The sequence below is a fragment of the Centroberyx gerrardi genome, chromosome 9 (assembly GCF_048128805.1).
Source record: "Centroberyx gerrardi isolate f3 chromosome 9, fCenGer3.hap1.cur.20231027, whole genome shotgun sequence".
Taxonomy (NCBI): domain Eukaryota; kingdom Metazoa; phylum Chordata; class Actinopteri; order Beryciformes; family Berycidae; genus Centroberyx; species Centroberyx gerrardi.
Genome location: NC_136005.1, coordinates 14,509,925 through 14,533,259, shown reverse-complemented (window position 1 = coordinate 14,533,259; position 23,335 = coordinate 14,509,925). Strand labels below are relative to the sequence as shown.

Sequence of the window (23,335 nt, the reverse complement as noted above, 5' to 3'; positions counted from 1 at the left end):
TCCACTGAGAAGGCCTTCAGGTCCCGCGGCTCAAAGTGAGACATGTACTCCGCACTGAGGAGGACAGGAGAGGGGAGAGCAGGGGGGAGGGATGGGGAGAGAAGAAGAACCAGAGATGTTATGTACTCAGGGGGCAATCTGAGGGGGAATGAAGGGGGATGAAGGCTCAAGGCACACTGGCAGCCCCACATGGCAGCAAGAGGTAACTGCTTGAATTTTTTTTTACGTCAATGCCAAAATACTAAAGGGATACCAATGGGAAAAGAGAGGCAAAATATCTAAGGTTGGTGCGTCCAGCTTGCTCTGCATGTAGCGCCCACTCACTGCTGTTTAGGTGACTGTTTTGTGTTTTGCTCTTAAGTTTTGATTCATCACTTCCTGACAGAAGATTTCCTGCCAGTGTCCTGACACCAGATTTTCATTTAGGCAAATAGGGCGAATCTATGGTGTCTCAATTAGGGAGGCTGTTCTCTGTTGCAGCCTGACTGATTTACGCTGATGAAACAGTCTGTTTCATTGCAAGATTGTTATGTAAAAATACATCTGTTTCAAACAGATGTATTTTTACATAAAAATCTTGCCTAGCGCAGCTTTAACACAACTGAACAACTGAACTTGGGAGGAAAGTGAAAGAAAAACACAAGTCCCCACCAATCACCTTGTTAAATTTGCACAAATGACATACTGTATATGTACTGACAATGTACAGTGAAGACAGTCAGAAAAACATCACATCCCATCACATCATATCATTATATATCATGTAAAACACCATCAATTTTCTGGGGAATTGAAAGCGGCACAGAGCGCTGCAAAGTGCCGGCTGGTCAGCCTGCGGAGGGGCCGGAGAGAGGAGCCGGGGCCGCCCGGCTGTCCGGCTGTGACACGTCAGCCTGCTGCAGTCACACTCCTGCAGACAGGGGTCACGCTACAGGTCAACGCCCCGCCGCCCAGTCGCCTGTTTAAAGCCTGTCAGCACTCCGCAGGGAGAGTGAAACCCTACACCTTTATTAGTGCTCAAAGGAACGGCCCTACCCCCAACACACACACATGCACACACACAGATACAGACACATACACACACTCTTCTGTGTGTCCGGGAATGAAGTGACCCAGAGAGAGGTGACAGTGCAAAGCATTACCAGTAGCCAAATATGTGTTTCTTACTGCTTACTCATTGTTTTCCCATGCAAGGAGGCCATTTTACCTGGTTTGCTTACGTATATTTCTCTTGCTAATATACACTACCAGTCAAAAGTTTGGACACACCACATTTTTCTTTATTTTTACTATTTTCCACATTTTAGAATAATAGTAAAGACGTCAAAACTATGAAATAACACAAATGGAATTATGCAGTGACCAAAAAAAGTCTTCAACAAATCAAAACTATCTTATATTTTAGATTCTTTAAAGTAGCCGCCCTTTGCGTTGACAGAAAGGCAAAGGCTTTGGAAAGAAATTCATACATAGGATCAACTTCACTGTTTATATTTGTCTAAAAAAACAAATTTCAAGCATTTAAGCATAAGCCTTTAGATCAAAATGGCTTTAAGATAATGAAAAACATTCAAGCATTCAAGCATTCAATCAGGTGTGTCCAAACTTTTGACTGGTAGTGTGTGTGTGTGTGTGTGTGTTTTTGTATACTTTTGAGGAAAGAAAGGAGTCAGGAAGAATTGAAGAAAAGATTACTTGGGCAAGGAGCACCTGACAGAGTTTAGGAAGAGAGCAGACGGAAACAGCAGAGTCTCCCTGCTGGTCCTGAGCAGCAAAATGTCCTCCCTCCTCCCAAACACCAAACATAACTCTGACATAACATTCACTACTTTATTTATGTAATATACAACACATATTACATAGTTCGCCTGCCATCTTTCCACATCTCTGTCCATATTTCCTATTCCTCTCACTTCTGAACAGGCACACACACACACACACCTACCCTCTCTCACTCTTGAACACACACACACACACACACACACACACACACACACAGTGTATTTACATAGTAATCTATACACTACACACTAGACACACATCTCCATGTATTTATATAGTAACACACACACACATACACACACATACACACACACACACACACACACACACACACAGTCCCCCCCTGTCCATCTCTACCCCACCCCCATGCTCAGGCCTCTATCAATGGGAATCCTGTCCCCCGCTCCAACCAGCAGGAAGAGCCTTGCCGGCCCACATTCCTCTGAGAGGCAGAACGAGAGAGAGAGAGAGAGAGAGGGAGAGAGAGAGAGAGAGAGGAAGGGGGAGGAGAAGTGGGTGAGACAGAGAGAGAGAGAGAGAGAGAGCGGGTGTGAGAGAGCAAAGGTCTGTTGAGGAGAGTAAGGCAGCAAGGGAGTGGACGATGGATAAAGGGAGAGAAAAAGAGCATAAAGGAAGAGAGGAGGGCCAGGAGAGGTGGAGGGCAGGGCACCGAGTGAAAGGAGAAAAGGTATAAAAAAAAAAAAAACGGGAGGGAGAAGGAGTGGGGGAGTGGGGGTGGGGGATGGAGGAGGAGAGCGGGGCAAGGCAGGAATTCCCAAGGAGGAAGCAGACAGAAAAGCAGGCATTGTGTGTCCTGCGCGGGGCACCGTACCCATTGAACCCCAAGAACAATCCGTGCCCTGTGTGTGAGGGAGCACAGAAGAGGGGGATGGTGCTGGAGAGAAAAAGACAGAGAGGGAAACATACAGAAAAGAGAGAGAGAGAGAGAGAGAGAGAGAGAGAGAGAGAGAGAGAGAGAGAGAGGGGAGCGGTGGGGGAATGAGGAGGGGAGGCAAGAGACAGGAGAGGGGATGAATAAGAGATATATAGAGAAGATAAATGGGAGGTGAAGGGGAAAGAGGTTGTGGTCCGCCACTAGAACACCAACTAGAATACTACACACTGTCCCACAGTCTAAAAAGAGACACACAGGACACGCATATTTATGTCCATGTGTGCATTATTGCACCCCTTACTATTTCTGCACAGGTTTATTGCCCTCTAAACTGTCCCTACCCATGCATTTGGCTAAGTATCTCAGACTGTGCACTGTAAAGTTAGGTCTGCTTCTCTGCTTCTTCTTCCTGTTTATTCTAAATTTGAATTTTACCTGGTACATTCTTATGTAAGAGATCCATGCACCTGCAATAATCTGTTTGCGGCCCTGGATAAATATTTGTGTGTTTGTTCGTACACCATGCTGCCTAAAAGTGTCTGCATCTGTTTGTGTCTGTCTTTGCGAGCAATATATATAAAGATACATAGTTTAAACAATATTCTCCAACTTTGTCTATTTACTTACATACATATACCTGTTCCTGACTCCCTGCCTTTGTATGATATGTCAGTGTATCCCTAATGTACTGTACTGGGGGTGTATTGCATTTACTGTGTTTTATCCTGACAATAAACCAGAGACTTGAAGCAGTGACTGACTTGGGGTGTTTGTCGAACATGACGGGCAGGAACTCATCGACAGGCAGCATCCTCGTAAACGGCTGGGCAGCCAGCAGCTTCCGGGCTCCCTGCTGTGACAGCGCGTAGCCGAGCGTCCAATAGGAGTAGTCGGCCACGACCAGGTTATTCACGCCGTCCACCGACTGCTCCGGCTGCTGCACCTGCATACGCTTACGCCCCACATAGCTGCATGGAGGGGGGAGGGGAGAGACAATGTCAAACTTTAGTTTCAAGAACACACGTTTATCCAAAGTAAATACTCATCAAGAAACAGAACTTTGTTTATGTGAAGCCCTAGGGAATGAAGGTTGTCCCAAACAGATGTTAAAACTTTAAGATACTGTGAGTAACATCAGTCATAGTTTAGCAGTGTGTGTGTGTGTGTGTGTGTGCCAGTTCTTACATGAGGTCCCAGTCCAGCTGAGCTTTGTCTATGTCATCCATGATGGCCTGTAGCCGTCGTTTAAACCTGGGCTCAAACCTCACGTCATCCTCTAAAACTAGAATCTTCTGGAGGCCACGTTCCACCACCTGGTGAACAGAAAACACACACAAACACACTTAAAATGTAAAGGACAATGCTGGTGTGTTTTATGTTAGTGCTAATTGTCTAGGCTGCCCCTCTCCTTTACATTATTCCTAGTGGTGTCTGTAAATATTTAGCGTAGTTAGAGATATCGGGGCTCGTTTTCCAATCTTTACAAGAAGCCATTTGCTGTCTTTCATTTTTGACAGTATGAAAAACAACTTTCACAGACTTGAAAATTGCCTGAGCTAGATAATCCATCACATTAAAGTGTGTTGTGTATAAAGTGAGTTGAGTGTTTTCATATCAGTGCAAGCATTACGTTAGGCTCTGCTTACTGTCAATCATCTGACACCCACAAGAAGAAATGAAAATCTCCGCCAGGGAATAATCCCTCAAAAACACCCTTATAAACGTCATTGTCACATCCATGTTTTCTTATTTGGGATGTCTTTGTTAGACGGGACAGCAGTTAGTTTCAAGCTAGGTTTGACACCGTAAAGTTTGTATTTTAAAAACAGCAATATACATATTATTCTGTCTACTAGACGTGGACAGAAGTAAATGGGCTCTAACTCTTAATGAGACTGGTATTCTCCGTTAATAGAACATTTATATAGCAGGTTTTATTGTATGTTTCTTTTATTTTTTTATCTTTATGAACATATTTTCACCTATTTATGCTTGCATGCCTCCACAGGAAGGTCAGAGGTCAGGCTCAGCTACAGAACAGCGTTGCTGGAGCTGGCAGGGATTCAGTATCTTGCTTAAGGACACGTCAGCAGGGCAGATGCTTGCTGTCACAGGGTCTTGAACCTGGGCCTTCCGGTCAAGGTTCAGACTCCCTATTCACTGCACCACCCTGCTGCCCCAAATTACTCACTAGTATGTCAGACGGCTCTGCTCTTACCTGTATCCATGTAGAATGATGGCTAAGGAAGCAGCCGATCTCCCCTCTGGTCAAGACTCGACCGGAGTAAGGGTCCTTGTAGCCCGGCATCATCTCTATTCCCAAAGCCTGCAGCTGGGATGAATTCAAAGCCCTGGCAGAGAGGGAGAAGGGGTAGGCAGGGGAGGTAATGAGGCGAGGGGGAATTTCATCTATCTGTACTTAACTGTATCCAGCTATGCAAGTCAACTGTCAGTGAGTTTACAGCGAGGAACAGCAAAGTCAAACCTGGCACGTTGCAACAAGTAATACATATCACCACACAAACAAAGGCTGGAGGAGAGATTAGGACAGTCTCACCAGTGGATTACAGTAAGCACCAAGCAGGGAAAGTAAAGCAAGCTTATTGGTACAAATAACAAAACTTTATTTAGACAGGATGTTTGGGTATAAATGTCAGGAAAACTAGAGACAGACAGGAGTCAGAAGACTGAACATGCCCCTAATTGTCATCCAGGGATCAGAGGCAAAGTGCGTCGGCTGTTTTGAAGTAGAAAAATCTCACCGTGTTTCTGGCGCAGAATAATTTGTGTTTTACTAAGCTTGATCGCTGAGAGCGTAAGGAGATTTTTCAGCTTTAAGAGCATTTTCAGTGAGAAGTGGAAGTAAATCAGTCGTCAAATCAGTCGTCAAGTGAATGCAGGACTGTGTGTCCGTGACCTACTTGCCGTCCACCGCGTCCTTCAGCGTGGCATGTAGACCCAGTGAGCCCATCGTGTTCAACATCCTGGTCCTTCTGTCCAGACGACGCTTCAGGTTGATCAGGTAGACCTGATGATAGCAACAATGCGGACGAAAGGTTTACATGGGGGAAAAGGAGAGAGTAAAATGTTAGATAATGTTAGAAAATATTTTCCTACGTGCTCTGAAACCTGATGCAGCAATTAAATATACCTTTTTAATGTTTTTGCAATACATATTCTCTTGCTTAGTACTGAACCTATATTGTTTTTGCTTTTTTGATGCGTCAGTGTCTCTTTGTGACAGAGAGAGAGAGAGAAAGAGAGAGAGAGATAAAGAGATGCGCAGTGAGAAATACCGGCTAAGGGAAAAGAAATTGTATAGCAGACAAAATGCAAAGAGATAGAAGATAAAGTACGGTCACTGAGGATTGAAGTGAGGACAAGGGGCAGTGGAAGGGGGCGAGGAAGTAGGAGAGAAGAGTAAAGGAAACAAACTGGGACAGAAACTGGAAGTGGGAGTGGCCGATACACAGTAAATATACAGAGAGACAGAAATACAGTAGGCCGAGTGTCAAACCCCTATGTTCCTCCAGGCAGAGTCGGCGCTCATAACTCACCTCATCAAAGCCTATCTTGTCCTGCAGTGCCAGCGGAGGGTGCAGGTACAGCGAGGCCTCAATGTTGTGGTCAACTGTTGACAGAGGAAGGAAGGGGACGGAAGGTTAAAATAGCAAAAGCAGTATTATAGAATTACAGAATTTCCTCTGGATTGTAGCGGTTTATTTACAACACTGGGCAGAGAGAAGAGCAGTGGAAGAGGCCAGGGGGGACAGGAAGAGAGAGGGAGGTGGGGGTTAGATAAACAGAGAGGGGGGGGGGGGTTAGAGAGAGAGACAGACAGACAGTAGAGAGGTGGGGAGTTTAACCAAAGAGCTGAGGGTTCAGAAGAAAATATAATGAGAGGTCATGGAGGTTAAGGAGGAGCAGAAAAGAACGTGAGAGGTGAAGCAAGGAAAGGAAAGGAGTGACAGATATACATAGGGAAGGGAGTCAAGAGGGTAACTGGAAAGTGTGTGTGTGTGTGTGTGTGTGTGTGTGTGTGTGCGTGTGTGTGCGTACTTACTCATGGCCTCCGTGATGGTGTGTATGAAGCTCTCGCTCTCATCATCAACATTCTGCTGTGCCTTCAGAGGAACGGGCAGGAAACCGTAGTGTTCCCTGTTACACACGTACATCTGCACATCTGGGAACACACACACACACACACACACACACAGTTCTCTAAATACAGCCTCTTGACCCAAACATTTCAAATAAACATGCAAATTAGACCACTCTCATGTCCTCATACTGTATGCCACATACTGTGCATTTTCAAGCCAACACACTTGATCCCATTTACTACGCTGAAACAAACAAAAACCTCTCAAAACAAATAAACTGCTCAATGTTCCTTAAAGCATTATTGAGAAATGAATGATAATAGCATGATACCCAGTGGGCAATTTGTTCAAACAGAAGAAGATGGCAGGCAATCCGTTTGCCATCTTGCATTTTCCTTGAAATAAACAGTAAACAACGCATTGTGTGCTTTTTGAGAAGAACAAATCCCCACTACAACTGCCTCCTGCTGATACATACTGTATATAAAGGCACAGTAATATACTAGGGATTCATGGTATGGAGATGAACATACATACATAAATATATATTACTCTCCATCAAAAACTGTACCCTCTTTTGTGCCATTACTAAGCATATTTGGGCCACAAGGACCTTCATGAGACAAAAGTAAAGTTAGTTTTATTAGTTATGTTTTTGTTTTAGTGTAGAATGTGTGTGTGTGTGTGTGTGTGTGTGTGTGTGTGTGTGGATACTTGCATGTGTTTACTGTTTACTGCATTGGCACGAGCATGTCATGCACTCTTGTTATCTATTAAATCGTATGCTTAATGGTTCTGTTTGTTCCCTATGGATCATTACCCACATCAAATACACACACACACACACACACACACACACACACACAGATGCACACACACACACTAACAAACATACACACTCTGTCACATGCTTTCACACACATACATGCACAGAGTCAAGCCATAAAGACACACACATGGAGTCTATTATCTCTATTCTCCCTCATCTGCCTTAATCTCGCTCACGTTAATGAGACTGTAAAACAAGCCTTTACTGCTATAGCCATAACTGCACACACACTAAGTATAATATCAGTGATCAAATGACTAGTGATTAGTGAAGTCACTGATAATCTTCATTTCAACTAAGTGAAGCTATATTGAGTTCAAGACGCATACGTACCACTGCTGCTGTATGCTAGGCAGTTGTTACTAGATGATTTAGATTATTATATTGAGATTGTTTTATAAGACCCTTTGAGTCATCCTGTTCAGTCAAGTCAAGCTTGGTGTCTTGGTCATTTTGTAACTAGTTGTGGGTTTGAGCCTGACCTGCTTGTCGTGCCGAGAAGGCAAACACCATGATGTCATCAAAGGCCCAGCTGTAGTCCGGGTGCGGGGGATAGAAGGCCAAGTCCTTGCTGGCATCACGACGCAGGTCCAGCAGGAACGTGCTGTGCACCATGGGAACAGGGAAGCAGCCCAGCCGCTTCCACTCCCTGATTGGCTGGTAGTCCGGGGTTCGCTTATAGTAACCCTGATAGAGAGGAGGGAGATGGGAAACACCAGGTTCAGGCCCAAACACTAGCTGAATACATGGAGGAATGAATGAATTTAGTCCCAAACCTTACCTGTGGGGTGATGCCACACCAGAAGTTGGAGTAGAGAGAGCGAGACTCCATCATGGGAGCCACCAGGGTCAAGTTCTCAGCCATCAGCAGGTTCAGCACTCGAGGGTTGGTCAACAGGTTGTCGCTGTCTGCAAACTGAGGAGAAGGGCCGGTTAAGTGCATGATCCAAAATCATCACAAATTAATACATATTGTAAAACTATATTCAATATCCATCAAGTACATATGAAGTAAACAGTATCATCCAAACACAAACATCACCATGTCATCCAAATAATGACCCTCAGTTACTAAGATGAAAAATTGTCCATGGTCAAACTAATTATCACATGTTTAGTATTCAAGTCTTACCAGTATGTAGTCCGCCCATCGCTCCCTGGCAGCCTTCAGCGCCGCCTGCTTCAGCTTCATCACATGGTTGAACCTGGAAGGAGGCCAGTGCTTCGGACCCCACTCATCTGTATAGGACCTGATACAGAGGAAGAGTCAGTAACTCCACTTCACCATCGCATTAGGAGGAAGCATGTTGAATAGAGATGGAACAAATCAAGTCTGGATTGTTGTAACAAGGTGGTAATTATCCTTTTGGAAAGTCTGACTCACCTGGGCTCCTCCATGGGTCTCCACTCCACATAGTGGTAGAGAGTCTGCGCTCTCTTCAGCCACTCTCTCAGCATGGCAGTGGTGTTGTCCACATTATGGTCCGTCGCTGCCCTGAAACAACAGCACATACAACAGAGATGAAGTGACCTATTCCAAAATTCAAGGTTTAACCCCTGCAACATCCAGATGCCCTGTTACATTACTTTACATTATATTACATTATGTCATTTAGCTTTAATCCAAAGCGATTTACAATAGGTACATTTTGTCAACAGTAGTCAAACTGACTGTCTTCATCAGCTAAACCCTCAATAGGAGTGTTGAAGCTGTTGAAGTGTTCTTGAGCAAGATGCTGAATGCCTATCTGCTTGCTTATTATAAGTCGCTGTGGATAAGAGAGTCAGCTAAACATCTAAAATGTGAATGTAAAGTAGCAGCCATTCCTGGGCAGCATCAAGCCTGTTGGCATGTCAGCAGTGTTTCCAGGGATGAGACCGTCCAGAAAACCGAGAGGAAGTGGAGCAGAGTCAAACAGAGAAAGCTGCAAATTGTTCTTAGCTCCAAGTGACAGGGAAGAGGATGTGACATACAGAGCCATGCCATTAAGGCAGATTGTTATGCATGAAGAGGTTCAGGCTTCCAGATCTGTCTAATTAGTGTCTGGTGTTAGAATTTGCCGCCCCGGTCTTGCACAGCTCCCTCGCCGCCCAATTAACTGCACTGCTGGAGCACGGACAGAAACAAGTCTGAAGAGTCACAGCATTTAGCGCAAGGCACAGACAGACATTACTCTGAGCCACGGCAGTTAAAAAAACAATCAGAGAGGGACAGTGAGCTTTGACTTTGTAAGACATGTATTCAAATCTTCCTTTAGAGACTGTCTGCCACCCTTGTAACGATCTCTCTGGAAGGAATTAGAAATTATAAACCAGCCATCACAAGCTCCTGCATAGAGAAATTCAGATGGTTTCTGTTGCCAGACCTTGCAAAACTATATAAAAATCGTTTGTAATGTATTTCATTTTGCTGTGTACATACTGCTGGCTTTTTTTTTTAGTTCATTGGTTATTCATCTAACAGCAAATTAGTTCAACCGGCAGCTAAATCTGAATGTGAATAATGATGCCCAGTGTCAAAACAACTTAATACAGAAATGCTGCCAAGGCTGATCTGTTTACAAGAAACAGAGAGACATCCAAGCACCAATTTGCACACACACACACACACACACACACACACAGACACGCTCACATACTGTATGCACACAGACACACTCAGACACACACACAAGGAGATACACACACCTGCACATACACAGACACATAGGGAGACACACTCACGTTCTCACGCAAATGTACATACGCACACACAAAAATATGTCAGTATATAAGTTAGCATAGAAGTATTCCAGCTGCTTGTTTGTCACTACTGTGGTTTGTACTCGCTGCTTCACTGTTTCTTCACGGAGCTTTCCACCTCAGCCGCCAGGCCTGACTCAGAGAGGACACTGTGTCTATGTATGTGTGTGTGAGTGTGTGTGTGTGTGTCATGTTGCCACTGTAACAGAAATTAAAAACAGTAAACAAGCCCCGCATCACTGCATGGCACGCTATCACTTGTACACATCTAGGAGTGTTGGAAAAATAAATATCACCTGTCTCTCGCTCTCTTTGCATTTAAAATGGGCTGAAAAGAGGAAAGGTCAATAGAGTGTGAGACAGAGGCCTGCGCGCGTACACACACACACACACACACACACACACACACACACACATACAAACACACACTTAGTGAGATGGAGTTTTCCACTGCTTGCTGTAATATTCCTTGCTGTACTCTCTCCAAAATCACACCCAATTTTAGACCGCCTGACCAGAGATAGAAACACACACATGCACGCATGCACGCACATACACACACACACACACACACACACACACACTGTCTCCTCTCCTCACACTTAAATATATTGTCAACACAGAAGATAACAGTGTTGACACTTACCCACACTTAGCTCAGATAACAAAATAGAAACACCTGTTCTCATAATACACGGATCAGCACACACACACACACACACACACACACACACACTCACACACTAGTGCACACATGCATAACATCAAACATACACATGCACATTCATACATACACAGATTATTCAGAGAGAGGGCGAGCTCTGTCAGCCTCTGATGTTATTATAGTAACACTCAGGAACCCCAGTCACCTCCAGTCAGACAGATAAACAGTTCCTCAGACACAACCAGACCAGCTGGAGAGGACACAGAGGTTAATAACAGTCCTGACAGTGTGTTCATGTATGCACACACACACACACACACTTGCTAGTTTTTGTGTCCCAGGAATGGAGGATTTACAGCGATGTGAGTGGTGGTTTATGTGTTGCACAAGTGCTATTTTTAAAGTGTTTAAGTGTGTCTGTAAAAAGTAGGGGGAAAAAACAAGTAGAATAACCACTATCTGACAATTAGGTGAGATCATTTCACATGTTTCCAGCGCAGTTTCACTTGCCAATATCTTGAAATAAGGCAGATCACTCCAGTATCAAGATAAATGTTACATCTGTAATATAAACGTGAAATTATCTCATTCTATTGGCAGATATTTTTTTAATCTTTTTTCACTAAAACACTATTGGTTTGTTAAAAAGGACATTTTCTGCAGTGTGCGTTTGTCTGAGTGTATTTGTGCGTGGCTGCCTATGAGGATGTGAAGGAAGAAGCCAGGTCTTGATAACTAGTCTTTGGTTTTTTATCGTAGGCTAGGAACAACCCTGAAACACCTGACTCTCCGGTAATGAGTAGATGTGCACACATGTTTACATGCTTCTTCAACCGCTAAACTCCACATCGCTGGGGGAAATAAATGTGCTCCTACACGCCATCTCCCAATAACAGACTCTGCTTCAGGCAGGGATTTGCATGGGTTAGATCTGTGGGAATTTCTGGGAAGAAAAGTAAAGAACAATACATGGTATGTGGGTACATTTATGTTTATGTGTATCTGTATGTGCGAGAGACAGAAAAACAGTATGAGAAAGGAGTGGTGGGGAGAAAAAAGAGGAGGAAAGAGAGGGGAGAGAATGGGGGATTTGTGTTTACGTCATTTTATTCTATCGATAAACATAACTGGTAAAAATCCTTCCAGAACATTCTCTTCCATAAAGAGTCAGCAGCTCATTTGGCGAATTCCTCACAGAGCTCATTAAAACCCCGCCAAACCGTGAGAGGAGCAGGTTGGGTTTGTTTTACACATATCACACTAAAATGCTAATGATGTTTTCACATCTGCTCACAAATCCTGAAGGAACATAAATCTGACTCATAGCATCTTGGAGCCGTTTTGGATTTGTGTTTACGGGATCTTTTTAGGTGAGGGATAAACTTCCTGTGTCCAAGAAGCCGGACAATAAAGACTGAAGGTTATCTACAAAGGAAAAGCAAACTTCTGCATATAGAGTGCATCTGACGTCTGCATGTGTTTAGGATGGTCGCAAAAAGAAACGTGGAAACAATTCTTTCAGTAAATATGCAGAACTGGAACTGGGAGTAACTAGCTGGCTGAGCTAAACAATTAGTAGACGTATACCTCAGCCTCTGCAGGGTGATAAAAGCACAAAATCCATTTAATATCATCCACCCGGGATGATATTAAAACGTCTTTTGAATTAAAGTTGCTTACTGGTTCTTGTTTTCCACAAGCCCAGCCCACCAGCCCACCCCTCCACCCACCCCGCCCCGCTGAGCCCTAAAGCAGCACTCAGCACTCTGAGTACACTGTGTGATTTTCCATTACGGAGGTTACATCTCAGTGTGCCTTATGATTTCTGGATATGTGCAGCTGAGTGATGTATATACATGAAGGCTGCATATGCACGCAGTGTGTGTGCGTGCGTGTGTGTGTGTGTGTGAGAGAGAGAGAGAGAGAGAGAGAGAGAGAGAGAGAGAGAGAGAGAGAGAAAGACTGTGTTTATAGGTCTCCTACACATGCCTGTTCAGGCAAAGCACAGACAAGAAAATGGCCCGGAGTAAATTCACCTTTGCCTTCCGAAGTAACTACCTGGTTTTTGCGGTCTCCGTCATTTCCATCAGATGTTCTCCCCTCCGTCTCATTTCATTTCAGGCACGTTCATCCTTCTTCAGGAAGCAGCTATCTGCTCGCTCTCTTCAATTTCCTCTACTTCTATGCAGGATCAGCCACTGGCACTATGTAGCTGAACTGCACTGTACTGCGAGCTCGGTGCCAGGTCAAAGAGCTGTTGTAATTCCTTTCAAATGCTTCAGCTGTGTGATATCTCTCAGTGCATGGGAGCCAACAGAATAGAAATATTGTGTCTATCTGGCCAAGGAAGCTATAAGAAGATGGGGCCTGCAGACATCAAATTCTGTGGAATGTCAATATGTGTATGGAAAAAAACAATGTTCGTATATGGCGCCATACATAGCAGGGAGTTAAGCAACCGCAATAATGTGGGCTCTTAGGGATTGAGATCTCCAAAACCCATTGTTCTATGTTACATCCCCCTCCCCATCCCATCCCTTCTCTCCCATCCCTTCTCTCGCATGCCTCGCACTGTGTCCTCTCATTGCTCTTTTGAAGTTTACAGTAAGTTGCAGCCTCATTATTCTGCTGCCTGGAGGGCTGGGGTTAGGCTTCCTCTGCCTTCTCTTTCTTTATGGTCAGCATCTGGACAACACATGCCTCCCCAGCCGTCACCTACACATCCCACCGCTGCCTCCCTCCATCGCTCCATAGATCCCCATCCTTCCTTTTCACTAGTAAGTTCACTATCTGACACCTGTCCTGAATCAGTGCTGCAGCAGCCACTTTAGGCAGTTTTATTATCATCATTATAGAGAAGATCAAATGGTACATTGCAAGACAAAACTCTAGTAGCTCTGAGATAACTAACTGCCAGACCACTCCTTCTTCTTCTGATGGCTGAGACAAAAGTGGAGCTACTTTGCGCCAGCAGTGCAGCAAGCATGCAGTAAAAAGCGGGACCATCTGCATCTCTCTCACCTATACTGGGACAGATTGCATCCACACGCCTCTCCCTGCCTCTCCCTCCCACCTGGCGTGGCTATCCATTCCAGAGAAGTGTGTCGGATAACAGGGAGTGTGTTTGTGAAGGAGATCAACTGAAGGCTGACATCTGGCCCTAAACACAGAGGCTTGTCTCTGGGACTGGCCCTTTAGATAAACACAGGTCTGAAAGGCCCCGACAGGCCAGTGTCAGCTGACTGTTGATTCAATAAACTATCTAATATCACTGCCAATAATGACCGGGTGCTGCATGTAATTAAAAAGCAAGAATGCCTCTTTCAGAACTGAGTATAGGAGCCTTTACTGCATAATAACTATGCTAGAGCGTGTGTGTGTGTGTGTGCCGGTGTGTTGACTCTGCAGTATAGTCTCTTCTGCGGAGGCTGACGTGGCTGCAGGCCTCTTGATGGCCTTGCAGGGCAGAGGAGAGGGAGGAGGGGGGTAGATGGGTAGAGAGATGGAGGGAATAAGGAGCAAAAAGAGGAGGAGGGAAGGAGGGAGGAGGAAGGCTGGGCGGGACGGGACCTCCTGACTGAAATTCCTCATGACTCTCACGGTCAACAAAAGCTGAGTAGCCAAGGCCAGTGGACTCGCACTGGTGTGTAATATTCAATATTCACCTTAGTAACCCTACTACCCAGACCCAAACAACATCAATTAAGGATTTAGTTACATCTTAAGAGTAAAAAACTTCACTTCAGTTCACATAATCCTTACCCTCTGACTTATCTGCACATTCCTACCTAAAATAAATAACTTTTACTCACACAGTCAAAACATCTTATTTTCATTGAATGCATTGTCAAACATGTCATACACATTCCTACAATATCATCCATCCATCTATTCATTATGTTGATGCAGCCTCAAGCCCCACTTTACACTGCATTCCCACAATGTGTCATTCACGCAGAGAAATGATTTAAACAATGTTAAAAATGTATATAATATAATAATTAGTCCCTCTTGTAGACACAAGCAACTATTTAGTCCAAGTAAACATTCAACACAAGTTCAGGCCTAGAATTAATCTGACAGCAATACATCATTTAAAACACAGTCACTGCCAACCTGGTTATGAAAGAGGAAAAGAAGAGAGGAAAGGGGAGAGAAAACTCAGAAGAACCAGATGGAAGGAGTGAGGGAAGGATGGGAGGATGATGGGAGACAGACAGAGAGAGAGAGAGAAGAGAGAGAGAGAGAGAGAGAGAGAGAGAGAGAGAGAGAGAGAGAGAGAGGAAGGGAGAACATGGACAGAGGTGCCGTCTGTCTCAGTGGTTAAGCCATGAAAATGATGACACACACAGACAGATGGACAGGCGGATGGATGGTGCTAAAATTATATTTCCTCTGTGAGAATATGAGCAACAGTCTTTCTGCTGAATACTCCACTGTCCACAAAAACACTCTACCTGACTGACAAACAGCCGGACCTGTCACTCCCTCCCTCCCTCCCTCTCTCTCTCTCTCTCTCTCTCTCTCTCCTTCTCTCTCTTTTTCTTTAAACCTCTAAAGTAAGTCTGCCTCTACCTCACTAAATCTCATTCCATATCCAAACCTTCCCCGTTTCCAGATGAGAGTGCTCATACCGAGATGCCAGTGTGTTTCAGCGTTAGCCAGCTCTATCACTGTTGTGCTGCCAAGCTCTGACAATACGGTTGGCCTGTGGCCCTAAAGTATGCTGGAACACATGGGGCATCGAAGCAAGAACAATTCACAGTCCAGAGCCAAGTTCAGGAACAATAGCTTCCACCCTGGGGGAGACAGAGAGAGACCTTGAAAAAAGCAGAGGGATTGGAAAGTCAATTCTCTTTGTTTATTGGACTTGATTGAATAGACATGTTGGGGTCGCAAGAAGAAACTTAAACTAACTTTCCCATGCATACCTTCTGGCAGCAGGATGCAGAGGATGGGACTGTTGGCAGGTATGTGCCTGTAGTCAGCTGCATCTCCTCCAACCATCTCCACTTTGTGTAGAGATTGCTGGTTGAGATTGAACTAAGGACTGGAAAAGCTTGGGCTCTAAAGCCATTAGGTTTGGAAAATGGATACTGGGCCACATAGTAAATTCTAACAATAACACTTCATTAAATATGTGTGAAATCGCTTGATTTCCATACATATTCAGAGGGTGTTTGAGCAGTATACTCAAATATGTGACTGTGACACACAACACATCTGGAGTTTATGGCAACTTTTCCGTCAAATGTTCCAAAAGGGTGAAGATGTGGGTAACTGTCCCAACTGGCTCCATGCCCTTATGTGGTGCAGACAACATCAGCTGCAGATTAAGTTACATCTCAACAGTCAACTAGCTTCATTCCAGTCCAAAAAGATGTGAGCAACTTCCAGTGCGCCAGTGGCTCTGTGTCATTATGAGCTGCTTATCTGGCAAATGTCACTCTGCATTTCTGGAGTTTATGTCACGTCCCAGAGCTAATGTTTAAGGACCACAGGGATTGGATGCGGCTGTGGAAAGCCGCTCTTCAGGTGATACTGATTGTGAGGTCGAAGATGATTGTGGCCTTTTACCCAACACATGGAAGTTCTGGCTCGCTTTCGGTTTATGGGATAATTGGGAAGTGAATGGAAAACAGGGGGAGATGCAGGGACTCAGCCAGCGGCACAGAACAAAAACACACGCCTACTGTGTGTGTACATGCATTCAAACACACATACCCATTATGAAAACAGGCACATACACGCACAAACACTTACACACACACACGCAGGCACACACAGGCATATGTGAGAAGACACACACACACACACACACACACACTTTCACACACACAAGGCTCCCAGAGTCTGTTACTAGGCCAGATCATTGAAGATAATCAAACACACTCATGTATGTACACAATGCCAACACTGTGATCTAATACATATTGACACACACCAAAAGCACATGCTACTAATCATTCCCAAAAGCCCACGGTGTCGGCACCAAATTACACACAAAAACCTATCCCGTCATCATAATTTATTCCTTCCAGTTGGATAAACTGCTCTTCTAAAATGGCCAAACTCTCTGCGTGAGAAAACCAGAAACACATCACTCGTAACCTGAACTGAAATCCAAGGTAATTTAATGTGATCGCACGGTGGAATGGGGCCTGGGGTAACACACCTGCGCATGGAGGAACCTCAGGGCCTACTATCCTCTCCAGCACAGCAAGATGGATAACCTCTTCTATTCGATTCTATTCTAGTCTATCAATCAGATGGAATAGAGATAAAGGAATAGATAAGCTCCATAATGAAGAATAGTCAAAGCTGCTGCAGCCAGCAAAGCCAAAAACACTGATTTCACCAACATTGGTCAAATCATAACACTAAAGTCAGCAGAGATCATACAGTCAGAATGACTTTTCCTCAGCATTCATATCCAATTTGTCGCGCTTCATTTATGGCTGCATAACTTGGTGCACTTGTCAAAAAAAGTTCAAAATGGTACACAGTTTAAGTCATGTTATGTCATGTCACATGGGGCAAAAAGCAATCAAACGCTTGAATGGAGCTGGATATATAGTACAGGATACCTAATGATCTCATCTCAAGCTCCTCGTGACATGCATGATATAGATTCAGGGTACAATTACATAAAACTTTATCCAACTTCTGACAGGAACTATATATGGCGCTCCTCTCATCGAGGCCTTATGCATGCAGCTGGCAACTATGGAACATTCTTTCATGTTGATAGAGTCGTATCATACCTGAGGCCTTCACTGGGTTTTATATGATCCATCTCTCATCTAGAAACTGGAAAATGATAGTTATGGTTGTTCAGAGTTTTCCGGTGGCTTTATAGATGCATGATATCACTCATCACAGTATCATGTCATCATGTCAATAAAAGGCAATGAGATAAAGTGTTAAAAAACTAGCAAAATCAACCATACATGTATTGTCTTGGAGTATAAAGAACAATAATAACAGTCCTAAATATGGAATAAGTGGTTGGTTGATAGATGAGTCTAAATAAGCAACATGACATTATAAAACAGACAGTTCTCCAGGGTAGGCCGATGATGTCAGAGCTCCGACATTCACTTCATGGTTCAGCCTCGCTCTGACAAGACCGCAAATCATCACGACCCCCAGCCCAACACCTGGGAAAGCACTTCGCCATATGAACATAGCCAGCAGGCAACGAGCAGCAGGCAGCCAGCAACTTGCAGCCCGGAGCACAAACTCCTGGGAGCCTGACCTGAACTTCGGGAGAGTTTTGTCTGAATTGTGCCTCAGATATGAGCACAAACATAATATGCTTGTGATGCCCCCGACAATTTCCTTTGAAGCTCTTTGCTAAGGACAATAATTCCCGTAGGCAGTCTGCAAAACTCAACAGTCAACTGGCACAAGATAAAAGCTACTGAATTCTGCTTCAAAGATGAACCTAAGCCTTCCATTCGTGTCACCATTGGTCGCCTTTGTAACTCTTTATGTTAAAACAAAAAACAAAAAAAAACAAGCCAGGGGGAAATAGAAAGACAAGGTGACAGTCTGCTGGACTCTTGGTCTCAGGAGTCAGTGTAGTGAAGGTGGTTTGACAGCGCGCTCTGATACGTTGCAATGAGGCTTTTACACATGAGAGCTGTAAATCTCACATATCACCCCCAGCCTGTGATGATATCTGTCACACATTCCTCTCAGCTGAATAGGAGATTCACCTCCTGCTGCTTCTGTGAGCGCAACATTTTCCCTTACAGATTCAAATGTAATCCCTGACTCATAACCTACTGGGACCTACTGCAGAGCTCAGTCACACTGAGAATGGCCGTTACTTGGCTTGGATCCAGGTTTCCTTGAACTGCCATTGTCCAGTATCATACCAATAAATAATGCACATGCGTTGTCTTGCAATGCCTTATAATTCATTGCTGTCCTGTGGGAGAAGAGGCAATGGGATGGACAGAACGAAGGGAAAGAGGAGGGCGGACGCAGTCAAGGCACTGTCGGAATGTGGGTTTGCTAACCTGCTCAATGCCCCCTGGGTAATTTCCCAAGAGTGTTGACCACCTTCTCTCTGCCCCGCCATCCCCCTCTTTCTCTAATTCCCTGCATTCTTTCATTCTTTAACAGCAGTGTGAGAGTCTTTCTCACCTCTCTCCCACTCCTGTCTCAGTCCTCCGCCCATTTGCCTCTCAGGCTACTGAAAACCTCTAAAGGCTAGGTCACACTAAAAAATTTTAATGCAGATTCTAAGCCCGACGGGACCATCCCAACTGTCGGGGTGAGTCGGGGCTGGGGGAGGGGGGGAGGTACTCAAGCCTGACGGTCAGCGCAGATTAACCTGTAGTGTGAACAGGCTTAAGACCAAAGACTTTGGCCCTGCTGGCGACTGCAGGCCAGTCGGAGCCCAACAAACATTTTTTCAAACGTGTTTGATTTCGTCAAATTTTTCAGCGTCTGGCCGGGCTTGTGTAGTGTGAAACGGTTCAAGACTCGCCAAGACTGAAATCGGACAGCAATCCTGACAACAGCCAATGGGAGCTTAGCTTAATGGGGAATAAAAAAAGAATGAACTGGAAGGGAAGCGACTTTTAACAACAAACACTTCCATTCAAATAGATAGTTTACATCAGTAGAGAGTCACAACTCCACTTGCTCCACTCTAGGTAAGTTGCTATACAATTCTATTTGGAGGAATAAATCCGATATAAAATGATATAAAACGGCAACATACAATTACAAATTATGCGTAAGAAGTATATATAAAATAAAATTCTTCATCAGTGTTATCCTTGTAATAATTTCACTGACACGACATAGTACTATACAATGTCCTTCATCTGTTTATCCCATTAGCTCTCTTTCTGTCTCTTGCTATCATGTTACACTCTTTCTCTGTCTCCCTGTGTCTCATACACATACATATACTGTATATACTCATATGCACATACATAAACATACAAACACACACACACACAGGCAACAAAGCACCAAAGAACAACATGTCCCCTGGTCCGGTGGGAGGGCAAGCTGGCGGGGAAAGGTGAGCAAGGGTCCTGCAGCTGCTGCACACAACAAAGGGAAGCACACCCACGTCTCTCCCTCTTCTATCCATACCCGTATTTTATTTAATCATCTACATTCAGTTTTGTTCTCTGCTCCTCTTTTCTCTCTCTCCACTGGATTGCTTCTTTGAAGTGAGAAGTGGAGAAATAAAGGGGGGGAAAAAATCTCTGCGCTGCTCAGTTCTGGAGCTCAAGGGAGGAACTATTGTGTGGAACATTGTGTCCACACACACAAAGCTGGAAATACAGAGCCAGACCCTATATGTATTATGAGTTTCTACGTTTTTCTTTATACTTCCCCTGCCTTAAATCAATCTGCCCCGATTTAGATACAGTTTACTTTCTAAACTATACTTGTCCTATTCTCATTAAGATCAATAATTAGTATTTTCTAAAGGATTCTGCTGTAAGAATGTGAATAACTTGAATCCACGCTTCCAGTGAGAGTCAGATTACAATGTGGCATTTATTATGTGGTTAGGTTTACATGTTTGTGCAGCAATAATGTTGATTATAACATAAAGAGAAGCTACATGTGGAGAAACACAGAGGGGACACCGAGCTGCATGAGTTGGGTTGAGTAAAACATGTCATTATTTTCTAAAAAACAGAAACAAATGTGGCAGTTAAAAGCAGTGAAACCACAAAAAGCCAATAAAGCTCCTTCTGTTTAGAAAAGTCATAATTTTAAAGCCACTAAAGATTTTTTTTTTTTTATTCTTACCTGTTTCCAGTGACACCCTTTTGATATCAATTTACTTTCCTCACAGAAGCAAACTCTACACAGTAAACATCATTATTTCTCCCTGCTATAATGCAGTATCAAGAGATAGAGATACTGTATATCCTTTCTGTCTGTTATGTGTGTGAGAGAGGAAAATACACACTCACTGGTCACTTGTTCTTATTTTCATCTGATTATTTAATGGCAGTTTGAACCATTTTAAGCCTCCCTGTGCTAAATAATACAGCTCATGTCAATATTGTGTTTGCTAATGACCTTATTGGATTTAAAACGCATTGTGTAATAACTTCCCACGGGAACAGATTTAGAAAATATCTGTATACTTTATGACAGTTGATGGGTGTGTAGTGAAAAAGGCCACAGAGTACACAGTGGTGGAAATATATGGCTGGTGAAATAAAAACTAATTGTGTGATTAAAAGAGTCCTGGCCACAGAGTTTTAGAGGCGGATGACTTGGCCGCAGCGCCTAATGCCTGTGTGTGTGTGTGTGTGTGTGTGTGTGTGTGTGTGTGTGTGTGTGTGTGTGAGTATGTGTGTGTGTGTGTGTGCGGCCTTATTGTCTGTCTCGTGACAAATTTCTATGTCAGTGAGACTTACCTGTTAAAACAAACAGAGGGTGAGTGAGTTAGAAAGTCTGTGACAGATCAGACTGATCTCTAAGCAAAAGCAGAACCTAGAAGACTTAGACCTCAAACATACACTGTGATTTTTCACTCCGGCCTTCCTGTCTGCACAGCAGCGCTACTGGCTGCTGGGTGAAGAGATGCCACACGAAACTGATGGGCCCCTTCCTTTGTTAGTTAAACCACTCACATAAGCATGTTAGCTCAGTCATTTGGCACTTTGCTCTGGAGAGAAGGCGGGCCCCTCTCTGCAGAGTTTCTGTGGTGTGTGTGTGTGTGTGTGTGTGTGTGTGTGTGTGTGTTTGGGTGAGGGTCTCTGAATTAGAAACAGACCGTCCCTCTGCAAACAGAAATAAGGCTTTCAGCAAAGGAAGGGAGGGAAACAAAACAAAAGAATGCCATCCAAGACACAACAGCCGCTGGGACACTGAGGGTAAAAGTATTGCAAACATCCACCAGCACAGTGTGTGTGTGTGTGTGTGTGTGTGTGTGTGTGACTGTAAAGGCACATGAAGACCTCCTGTTACATTCTCTACATGTCTGCATGATGGTTAAATCTGCACTCATTGTCTGTCACTGATAGGCATTCTGACTATAATCTGAAATCTGTCTGTTTCCTTTTGATTTTCTATCTTACCCATATCTGCCCTCACAAACACCACACAACACACACACACACACACACACACACACACACACACACACACACACACACACACACTTTGACTTCACGCATGACTTCCCACAGCTCACCCACCCCCTGTCCCGCTGTCAGACCAACTCAATGTCTCCTTTCATCCCTTCACCTGCAGGCTCCCTCTTTGATTACAGCATATTATCTTAATCTGCTCATATAAGACCAAACAGACTATATAGGACCATAACCGGGGTTAGTCTCCCCCGCCACGCCACGCCAGCCCTTTACCTGCCCGCCCTGCTGTTTTTAAAGCCCCGTTTCCGCAGGTTTGTGCTGAATCAGAAAGAGGGACCCGTCATTAACATGTTCAGCAGCTCTTTCATCTCTACCCGCACTGTGCAATTTGGATCCCGGCAGACACGCGAGGTAAGTGCCTCGTAAAACACAGCAACAGGTCTCCGCGCTGACACTGACAATCGGTTATTAACGTGTAATTAACGCGGACGCACGCTGCTTTTCTTTACAACACGCTCCACTGCAGACCGTCCAGAGCAAGTCTGCGGGTTAATGTAGACTGTCATGTCTTATGGACCATTTATAGTGTGAGTCAATGCCTATTCTAGAAAAGTAAAGCAGAGAAGTTAAATTGCGCACAGTGATGTAGTGGTAAAGAAAAAGGAGGGTAAACTATGAAACCAAATCGGTCATCATCATTAGGCAAACAAGCACCAACATGAACAAAATCAATTAGCCTACCTTAAGAAATGCATTAATCTACAAGGTTTTGCCTTAAAAATATACTCCTATATGAGTTTGATAGGACTTGCTATGGTGTATTTGCCATATAAAGATTCATGCCAGTCTAAAAAGTTGGGTAAACTCTATCCCACAAATTAGAAGGTGGGTAACCTGACTTTAGGTGGGTTTACCCTCCGCTACATCCCTGGCTGCACCTCTCACTCTCTCTCACCAGATGGCTATGCGCTCCTTCGGGTACTCCAGCCTGTCGATGCAGCCCAGGTGGTGTGGCAGGCTGTGCGCCGCGTTGCGAGCCAGAATGGCGATCATAACCTTTGGCTTCAGCAGGGAAGACTCGGGCTTCACCGGATCCTGCACCAGAGTCAGCAGCTCCGACACGCCGCCGGGCACCAGGGCGACCATCAGCGCCCACAGCAGACCGACTCCCACGGCCCCGACCGCCGGCATCGTTCCCAGATTACGCCGTTATCCCGACCTGGAACCGAG

General features: G+C 44.4%; 1 protein-coding gene across 1 annotated transcript in view; it reads right to left on the bottom strand.

Annotated features, from left to right (window-relative positions):
* The window catches only part of colgalt2b (collagen beta(1-O)galactosyltransferase 2b), a 24,781-nt gene extending 1,446 nt beyond the window's left edge, over window positions 1-23,335 (bottom strand). The window contains exons 1-12 of the mRNA XM_071921940.2: window positions 23,061-23,335; window positions 8,994-9,104; window positions 8,742-8,859; window positions 8,391-8,525; window positions 8,092-8,296; window positions 6,741-6,860; window positions 6,235-6,308; window positions 5,599-5,705; window positions 4,896-5,028; window positions 3,863-3,990; window positions 3,439-3,645; window positions 1-54 (exon numbers count right to left, since the gene is read on the bottom strand). The exon at window positions 1-54 is cut by the window's left edge and continues 1,446 nt beyond it. Of these exons, the coding sequence (XP_071778041.1) occupies window positions 1-54; window positions 3,439-3,645; window positions 3,863-3,990; window positions 4,896-5,028; window positions 5,599-5,705; window positions 6,235-6,308; window positions 6,741-6,860; window positions 8,092-8,296; window positions 8,391-8,525; window positions 8,742-8,859; window positions 8,994-9,104; window positions 23,061-23,296 (1,628 nt within the window). The 5' untranslated portion in view covers window positions 23,297-23,335. The remainder of the gene's footprint in view (window positions 55-3,438; window positions 3,646-3,862; window positions 3,991-4,895; window positions 5,029-5,598; window positions 5,706-6,234; window positions 6,309-6,740; window positions 6,861-8,091; window positions 8,297-8,390; window positions 8,526-8,741; window positions 8,860-8,993; window positions 9,105-23,060) is intronic.